Raw genomic sequence first — 9,131 nt, forward strand, 5'->3', positions numbered from 1 at the left:
TCTTACCACTAGGACCCATGACGGCCGTGAACTCTCCCGACTGTGTCTTTCCCGCAATACCTTGCAGCAACGTCGTCCGCGTTCCTAGCCGCCGCTTCGACTGAGGGAGGGAGGGAGGGCGCGAGGGAGGGAGAGAAGGAGGGGAAGACGGGGGAGAGGAAACAGGAGGAAAGGGCGACAAGGAAGACGTCGGAGGGAAAATGAGGTCGGCCATGCACAGAAAGAAAGAGTGCGAGCACGACGGCGTAGTAAGTAGGCGAAAAGAGGATGCGTGGTCTGGAAGAAAAAAGAGGCAGAAAGAGAGCGCAACTTACCCTCTCCTTCCGTATACCCCCCCCCTCGAGGTCGATTCCCTTCGCCTCCTTCTTGAGGCCAAATCTCTCATTCTCCTTGGAAGCCAGACACTGAAACGGATACTTTATGGCCCGGCGGGTGTACTGCCATATGCTCGCAGAGGATGCGGAGGGGGCGAAGGAGGAGGAGAGGTAGGAGGAGGAGGAGGAGGAAGTCTTCAGAGCCTCAATCGTCCATTCAAGCGTCTAGGGACCGGAATGGCAAGGAACAGGGTAAGAGAATCGAGAGGAATTTAACCGAGTGAAGGACAGAGGGGTAATCGGGACACAGGAGAGGTATTCCTTCCTCCCTTCCTTCTTACCACCCACCCTCCCTCGTTCCCTCCTTTCCGCCGCCCGCCGCCCTCTCCTTCCCATACCGTAACGGCATGTCTTTGCCATCTTTGACTCCTTATTGACCTCGCAGATACTGCATCCTCACGCTCTCGTCCTCCTTTCGCATCCTCCATCTCGACCTCCGCTGCCGCATGCTTCCCTCCCCCCACGTCTTCTTCCCGAGCTGAGGGTGTTGATGGCAGTTCCAGCGCCCTCTCCTCCCATACTCTATGATCTTGTCTATTTTCAAACCCATCCTTGTATTCACCCAACTCTATTCTTGTCTCTGAGCACCCTTCCATTTCCTCTGAAAGATTCATGGGCGGATGGGGTGGCCCTTTGTTCCTCGCACAGAGCGGCCGGTGAAATCAGAATTTTGGTTCCCTTGTTTCACGCTCCCAATCATCCAGATGGACCTCCAAATATTCAACACATCATAAATGTCAGTATACTCCCTTGATTTATTTGGACGACACTGATCACCTCTCCCCTCCTATTTCCGAAGTAGACGGGCCGCCAGACAGTATTGCCTGAGAAAACTGTGCAATCCTCGTGCAAATTGGAAAAATCGGATTGGACGTCGTATTCCTGTGTGCCGATATATTACAAATATCAATTCTTATTAGAAAGTGGGCTCATGAAATGAAATCATCTATTCCCGTGCTGTTCCCAGACGTCTCATACTGCGGGACCCCGGATTCAACGTAGATATCTGAGGGATTTCATCCAGTGACGCCTACATCGCGATTTCTATAAAATTGACGATATAGGCGATAAGTCGTACAATTTTTGTTCCATGCAGATAAAACAAAAATGCGTCTTTTCATACCGTGAGTCAGGCATGGTCGAAACAAACAATTAGACGGGCTGTCCCGCAAATATCGGGAGGGGGGTTTGAGAACCCGAATTGGAATAAAGAATTGCCTCCCGCCCCGATGACGAAATTATACCCAAAACCCAGGAATCGGGTTCGGATACTTCGTTTGATTGCCATTTTATTGACTTTTGCAAATGAAATGCTTTCTTTGAGGACATGTGCACGGGCGGGGATGTCCGTGTTTTGAGGTCGGTGAATATTTCGTTGTTCTGCTTCGAGGGGATACGCTATCGCCTATAGGGGGCGCGCGGGGGGGAGCTTGACCACTGAAAAGCTTGGACTCGAGATTATCGCAAGGAAATTGCACTGGTGGACGCTAATTTCAGGACTTTAAAGTCCTTCACGTGATGAGAATTATTGCGATGCATCATGGACACGCAGAACATGTACCACATGGTAATGTGACAATGGATGACGGTCCCATGTGCTTCCAATTTTTCGCGCTACTCGGCCCCATTCTTTGCATTACGAAAAACGAGACTTTGGGGTCAAAGAAGTGATCGGTCAACGCAAATGAAGTTCGCGTACATTTCAGGAAGGCTGATTGCTACTTTAAGCACGCTATTACGTCAGTGGTCGTTATCACCACGAATCAATGATCCTTTTCTTGTTGCATCAAGTCCTGTCACAGGACAGGAAAAGCCTATAACCCCGTCTAAACCGGCTATATATCTTCGAGCGGCCCATCCATTCTACCTCGTTTTTCCAATCCCACAGAGAAGGCAAAATTATCATCACCCATCCTTGTGTACTCCAAAATTGGTATCTTTCTCCTGCCTTTATTTATTGCTTGATTGCTTGTGTGTTAATATCTGTAGAGTCAAAGTATCATCTCCCGACGCCTACGACTCCTCGCATTTACGTCAATCCTCTAACGCTTTCCTTCCGAGTAATCAAACATGAAAAAACAACTTAATTATTTGCCTGCTAAGCGCTGTCCTTCCCATCAATAACCCTCACTAACCTGTTTCCGGCCCCCTCAAACAACTTATTCTTCCTTTCTCGCCCAGCAAGGTATCCCCCATCCCCCTCAGACCTCACAAACAACTCGTTTCTTACACCCACTACATCCAATGAGGACATCGATCTTGCATCTTGGCAGTCGTGTTCCAGTCTAAAGTGAACTGGCATCTGTCCTCCTCATCGCCAACTACAGGGGCTGTGAAGCACAAGTAGCTGCACACATGGCAGGCAATAGGGCTGTACCTGTATTGCGGAAGGAAAACAAATCCCTCAGGACAAGGACGTTTTTCTGGCAAGATACTACGCCTCATTTTCTTTCTTGTTTTCCCTTTGCCATCCCTTTCGACGTGAGCCAACAACGTACCGATAGCCGGAGAGGTCGCTCCGAGCCCGCCACTGAGGCGCCGCGGGGCCCAAGTCGTTCGCCGTAAAAGGAACCGTCCCGCCCACTGCCGTCGGAAGATAAATGGAGCGTCGGTATGCATGCTTGAAAAGCACCCAATGCCCCCCCAAATGCAGCGTTTTCCCTGTTGGATGTTTCTCCTTTCCCTCACGGGTATCATCAAGAACCTCGCTTCCTACCTGCGGTATAATTAAAAATGCCGTGTGTAGGTATAGGATTTCCATTGTCGCGTCCCCCCATCTGATCTGAACTGGCTTTAAAGTCGTCACAGGCATTGATTATGCCGCACGGAACCTAGTAAAGAGCGTTCAAATAAAGGGAAAAGGTATTGAAAGGATAGGAAGGAAACTGAGCGCGCGGGGAAGGAAAGAAGGGAAAATGGAAGCGATAGATTTCGAAGAAATGTCTCCCTCCCGCCAGGACGATAGCGACATTCCCTAATGCCACGAATTTCTCTTTTTATCTTGACCCTGACTACCTCCATAGTTTCCCTGTCATCCCTCTTACCTGGCTGATCCAATCTCCAACAAAGTAAGCCTCGCCCTCCGCCCCGCTGCCAGTGAACGTGACCTGTATAAAGAAGCAAAGAGTTTTCCTGCATCGGTATTCATATTCCTGCGACCCGAGGCCCATTTTAATCCGTCCTCATCTCCCTCTCTCCCCTTTCCATTTCCTCACATGCCGATTGTTCACAGCGGAATTGAACCGCCGGCCAAAGGCAGCGTTTCCCACGTTGGGGGCGCCAAAGGTCACCACGTCGACACGTAAATCCGGGTATGTTTCCGCAGCATACAAAGCCAATAACGCCGCCACTGCCCCTCCCAGTGAATGGCCAGTGATAAGCACTCGGCTCAATCCCTCCTTCCCCCCCTCCCTCCCTCCCGCCTTTATTTTTCTCTTGGAGACCAACTCGCGCATTTCATCGTGGACCGCAGGACCGGCCAGGCGGGCGAATGCCTGGAAAAATCCGTAATGGATCTGCTCTTCTTCCTTCCCTTCCTCCCTTTGTCCCTCCTTTTCTTCTTTCTCTGAAGGAAAATAACGCGCTACCTCTTCCCTGGCAGCATATTTATACTGAAAGTCCAGATCCCATTCGCTCGAATAAACGGTGCCACGGATCAGCAAGAGGAGGGTGGCTGGAATTTAGGAAGAAAGGAGGAGGGGCGGGGAAAACGAAAAGCACGTCAGCCTCGCGAGCACTCACTGAAAAATCCATGACCCACAAATGAGCGATCCTTCCCGTCCCCGTGATTCATCCCTTCCCATCCACGGCCATCCCACCCTCCTTCTTGTGCCCACACCTCCCTCCTCATCCCCTGTGGCATTGCGCACAAAGCTCATCATCAGCGGCGCCTCTTCCATGAGCCCCGCGTCCCCTCCGCCTCCCATTTCCACCGCCGGCTGCCCTTCTTGTTCTCCTCCACGCAGGGGGTACAAGCGTTGTTGCGTCCACTCCGCCGGCAGGGCCATCTCGTACTGCCCGTTTCTTCCCTCCACCTCGCCTGTTTCCCATAGGAACAGGACCCCATAGAAATTTAAAAGGGAGCGATAGAGGAAATAATAAGTGCCCCGTTCGGGGTCGGAAATGTGGGCCGAGACGGTCCGTGGGAGGGGGCGAAGGTCGACAAATTGCTCAGGAAAGCGATTTTGAGGATTGAGAGGAGGCTTGGCCGCACTCCCACGTCTGAGCTGAGGGGGGACCGTCCGTGTGACTGTCCGATGGGAAAAGATAGTAGGGAGAGTCACTGAGATGGAAGTGGGATGTACACGATGGAAAGGCATGTTATCCAGGGGAATGTGGGAGTACCTCTTCGTCCGACATAAATGGGTCTTGTTGGTGGTGATACAATGACATACACAAAGGAAATACTTTAGGGTCGGAAAGACTGCGGGTACAGACGGAAATGACAGGAGAGAGATCGAGTGGAGGCGATCGCGCCCAAAAAACAGGCCAAAAGCTTCAACTTTCTGGCCATGCATCTTGTCCCCTTCAAGTCCAGCACCTCATTGACTTACGAGCAACCCATGAAGCGCTCACAGTGCAAAGAATGCCGTCTGCGTCCATGCTTCTCTGGATGGGGCAAGCAGGATTCTCTCCACCTTGAGGTACCTAAGTGAAGAGGTGTGTTGTAGAAAGGGCAAGTCAGTCGTCTTTTCCACCTGTAATCTTTTTCGGGCAATCCATCTTCTCCCTACGTCACTCACCACGCCATGCTCGCGCACATAGGCCCCGTAATCTATTTTGCCTTCGTCAGCGCCAGATGTCGTAGAGGAGGATGTTGGGGCCACCGTCGTATTTCGAGAGGACGCGCGACTTTTGGTATTTACGGTCCAGCTCCAGCCATCAGGCCAGAGCCAGGATGAAAATGATGACCAATTAGAAGAGAAATATGGAAAATGGGAAGAGGTTCTCATCAAGAAGAAGGAGTTAGGGAACGAAGGGGAAGGAGGCCAGTATGTCGAATGGGAGGGTGTGGAAGAAAGCTCATCTCGGACAGTGGGCTGAGTTTCACGTGTCCGTCTTCTTATTCTGTTGACTTCCATGCTCGACTTTTTCGCGCAAAGCCCACGGCTAAGAGGGCAACCAAGAAGAAGAAGGATGAAAAGCCATATGATGCTGCTGCGCCGTGCCGCAGGCTCAAGAAGCCTGGGCACAGAAGGCTTCCCATGTGGAGATGCCGAAGGCATTAATTACCCGAGCCTGATGCAAAAGACGTAGATTCAGACCGAATACGGACCGGTGTCTTATTATATGATTGAATGAGCGGCTCGAAGATAGAGAAGGTATTTGAAGTGGTCGCATTTCAATGGCACACAGCCAAAATTTGAAAATTTGAATTGCTTGGCGATTTTTGTAGCACTACAATTGTTCGATTCCCATGACTTCCTCTTCTCGTCAAATCTTCGGTGTCCTGGTGTGATCTTTCAAAGTTAGGTCCGTATGATCTCTTAGGCACTGACTGATGATTTTTAATTCGATATCTCTCTTACACTTCAAAGAATTTCGACTCAGAAAGGGAGTTGTCGTTGAATGAAAGTTCTCATGGCAACATAAATGAAAGATCTAAGTGGTGATACGATGATGGCGTTCCAAAGCTTGGTTTTGGTTGCTCGTCGTTGTGCACGCACATGCACCTTTTTATTCACGAATATATAAAGATCTAGATTCCAAGTATGCACCTTTTTATTCACGAATATATAAAGATCTAGATTCCAAGTATTGCTCGACGCCTGAAACTCGTGTCTGTGAAGACCACTATCACATGCAAAATGCACAAGCCTCTCATAATTCATGCGATTTACTACAATTTAGCCCCCCCTCTTTATCGTCCACGCCTTTGCGCATGTCCTAGACCGACCGACTTCCCCTTTGCCTGGGCATTTCTCCTTCGTGGTCCTGCAATCGCTCCATTAAATGCTTCGCCACAAACTCCTCCCACATCGTCTCGAAAATCGGAGTGACCTGCTCGAAATATGCGACAATGTATGAATTTTTTTAAACAAAATAATTTAAAGTGAGATTTTGGCACTCAAGTGTGCTAGAAAAGCTTTAACTGCAACTCCTACCCATTGAGGCGTCCTACCCGTGGTTCTTTTCGCACCCACCCGTCGTACCTCTTCCATTTGCATCCGAATAAATTCCCTCATCTCCGTCAGCTTTCTGACGTGTTTACGTTTCCATTTGGCCTCCGCTGCCGACAAAGCTGTAGGTTCTTCTCCCGCTTTTTCTAGCATTCGACATTAAGTTATGTTTTGCGTTCGGTAAGGAAAGATTGTTACAGCGGAGAAAACATCAATGCCAATGGGAAAATACACATGAAATAGTATTTATCATGGAGTAGATTTCAAATTATCATGGAGTAGATTTCAAATTATCATGGAGTAGATTTCGATCTAAAGCCTTTTCAGCCTGCTGCCTCTCCTACTTCCGTACGTTTTTCTTCTTCCTCCTTCTTAAGCTGCTCCTCGACAGCCTTGTCATCTGCGTCCTTGTCGTAAGCAATATTGAACTGTTGTGTCAGGGAGGGACGAGAATGGAGGTGGATATCGTGATCCTATGGCACCATTTGAAAGAGAAAGGAAGAAACGAGGGTGGGGCCGGACAAGCACAAGCGGACACAGCGGAACCGAAAGAAAGCAACCTGCTTGACGACTATGGCGATGGGTAGGGAAAGGAAGACGATACCGCAGTACGCGGATGCCGCCGCGACAAATCGCCCAGGCCCTGAGGTGGGATGGAGGTCTGGGGCGAGTGCAGGAAAGAGGAAAGGCGAGAGGGCGGTCAGGCTCATGTATAGAAGGAGAGGGATGACGGGGATCGTGATGGGATAGCCGTGGTGGAGGGAGAGTCAGTGGAGCCGAAAGAGAAGCGGAGAAAGGGAATCTAACCTCCGTAGCCGACAGTAGTCGCGGTAATGATCACCCAGTAGGCGGAGACTGGCACCGAAGTGAACGGTGATACCTACAGAAGAAAGAGAGGTGAGAGAAGGTCAACAGAGGGAGCGGTGGAGGAAAGCCTGGGGGAGAGGAAGAAGAAGAAAGACACCGGGAGGCTGGCAGACGATAAAGCATCGAACTAGAGAATTAAACATGAATGAGAACCCAAAGGACGCTAAACGGTCGGGTGAAACTGACGTTATCCACAGAGTGAGCGATGAAAGATATCTCTTCCCTCTTCTTTGCTCCCCCGCCCCCCTTTTCCTCCCTGCCTACCTCTTCCCCTCCTTCAAGCGCCCGCCGGAAGAAAGCTCCTTCAGGATGATCTGCCGTCACCTTAAATATGCCACCTTCATAATAGAAGGCCTGAGAGGAAGCAAGCAGGGATGACACGAGTAGGAGAGAGAGGACCAGACATACACAATCTTGAGCGATCAATCTCCCCATTGCCTCCATCACTCTTTTCTTTGTCTCCACCCCCCACCACCACCCCTGCCTCCCGAATTCCCTTCCTCTCCCCCCCCTTTTCTCCCTCCCGCACGTACCAAAGCACCCATGATAAAGGTCAAGACAATAGTAAAGAGCGTCAGCAGCATGAGCGATGGGCCCGAATTCCTGGGGAGGGAGAGGGGAGGAGAAGGTAAGTAAAGGAGGGAAAAAGAGGAAAAAGACGAAAGACACAGTAGTTTCCTAATGACTTTTAAGGGCAGGTGGTCCACGACGACTGCTCAAAGTTCTTCCTCCTCCCACTTCCTGTGGAACCGCCTTTCCTCCCCCCCGAGCCCTTACTTGAGTGTATTCCACACGAGCTCTCCTCCATCGAAATAACGGCTTAGCTTCAGTACCCGCAAGACCCTGCTCGATCGTAGTAAGAGATCATGTGAAATATGTGAAATCTATGAGCTCTTTCATTTATTTGTTCTCTCTACATCGTCTCTAGTTACCCACTCTTTCTCTGGAGCCAAACCTCTGTTGACTCCCTCCCTTCGTCTGCTTCTCTATTGCTCCTTTCCTCCCTCTTTCCATACCCCTTCCTCCTTCCCTTTCTCCTTCCCTTCCTACCTGGTGATCCGCAACAGCCGCCAATGCATGATGTTCATGGTGGAAATGACGTAATTGAGAAGGTAGGGGAGGATGACCAGGAGGTCGATGACCTGGTCGGCGTGGACGGCGTATCGGAAGGTTTTCTCCAGGGGGGAGGGTTGAGCCACCCCACGCTAAGGACGGAAAGAGGGAGGGAGGGAAGCAGAGGCAGTAAGTAAGCAATGGAAAATTTTATCGACGGAGTGGCTGGATCCGCATTGAGGCCCGAGAAAAAGGGGGAAATCGCACGGGAAAGAGGGTAAGGATATGTTGAAGGCGGGATGGAAGATTACGATTAGATTCCAGGTTTGTGTGGAAGCTCACTCATTACAACTGATAACAGACAGTGACGGAAAAGAAGGGTTGAAAGATGGACGGCAGGTAGGGGGGGAGGGAGGCCGTACGCTGTGGTCTTCGTTGATGCGTCGTCCGTCCCAATAGATGAGGCGCTGCGGCACCGCGTGGACGGTGATAAGACGCACAAGGTAGTCGAAGATGAAGAGGATGAGCGTGACGAGCTCGGTCTGAATCAAATAATGGTGGGGCTGAAAGGGGGGAGGGGAGGAAAGAAAACGAGGAACTGTAAAGGGGTCATGTTCCGACGTGGGAAGGGGGGGATTTCTTCTCCTTTCCAAAGCCTCCCTCTTCCCCGCCCTCCCTTGCGCCCTACAACCTGCCCTCTCTCGCCCTCCCACCCACC

General features: G+C 50.6%; 4 protein-coding genes across 4 annotated transcripts in view; all 4 read right to left on the bottom strand.

Moving 5' to 3' along the window:
* Positions 1–314: 314 nt before the first annotated feature.
* NGA_0469500 (uncharacterized protein) lies at positions 315–970 on the bottom strand (the record flags this gene model as incomplete). The annotated part of the gene is made up of 2 exons (XM_005853429.1): positions 315–539; positions 764–970. Coding segments are annotated over 2 exons (432 nt in total), but the record flags the coding sequence as incomplete, so codon positions are not given.
* A 1,639-nt stretch (positions 971–2,609) lies between these two features.
* On the bottom strand, positions 2,610–3,135 carry NGA_0469400 (uncharacterized protein; the record flags this gene model as incomplete). The annotated part of the gene is made up of 2 exons (XM_005853428.1): positions 2,610–2,751; positions 2,873–3,135. 2 exons carry the CDS (start codon positions 3,133–3,135, stop codon positions 2,610–2,612), a joined length of 405 nt encoding a protein of 134 aa, XP_005853490.1.
* Positions 3,136–3,957: 822 nt separating this feature from the next.
* On the bottom strand, positions 3,958–4,976 carry NGA_0469200 (uncharacterized protein; the record flags this gene model as incomplete). Its single annotated transcript, XM_005853426.1, has 3 exons — positions 3,958–3,968; positions 4,213–4,623; positions 4,928–4,976. 3 exons carry the CDS (start codon positions 4,974–4,976, stop codon positions 3,958–3,960), a joined length of 471 nt encoding a protein of 156 aa, XP_005853488.1.
* Positions 4,977–6,111: 1,135 nt separating this feature from the next.
* Positions 6,112–9,131, bottom strand: part of NGA_0469300 (expulsion defective family member (exp-2)) — a gene marked incomplete at its 5' end in the record, with an annotated part of 3,970 nt that continues 950 nt past the window's right edge. Inside the window, 8 exons of the mRNA XM_005853427.1 lie at positions 6,112–6,374; positions 6,527–6,639; positions 6,846–6,921; positions 7,063–7,136; positions 7,301–7,373; positions 7,894–7,963; positions 8,411–8,565; positions 8,836–9,131. The exon at positions 8,836–9,131 is cut by the window's right edge and continues 692 nt beyond it. Coding sequence (XP_005853489.1) covers positions 6,261–6,374; positions 6,527–6,639; positions 6,846–6,921; positions 7,063–7,136; positions 7,301–7,373; positions 7,894–7,963; positions 8,411–8,565; positions 8,836–9,131 — 971 coding nt within the window. The 3' untranslated portion in view covers positions 6,112–6,260. The remainder of the gene's footprint in view (positions 6,375–6,526; positions 6,640–6,845; positions 6,922–7,062; positions 7,137–7,300; positions 7,374–7,893; positions 7,964–8,410; positions 8,566–8,835) is intronic.

Source organism: Nannochloropsis gaditana, assembly GCF_000240725.1.
Source record: "Nannochloropsis gaditana CCMP526 unplaced genomic scaffold scaffold898, whole genome shotgun sequence".
Classification (NCBI taxonomy): Eukaryota; class Eustigmatophyceae; order Eustigmatales; family Monodopsidaceae; genus Microchloropsis; species Microchloropsis gaditana.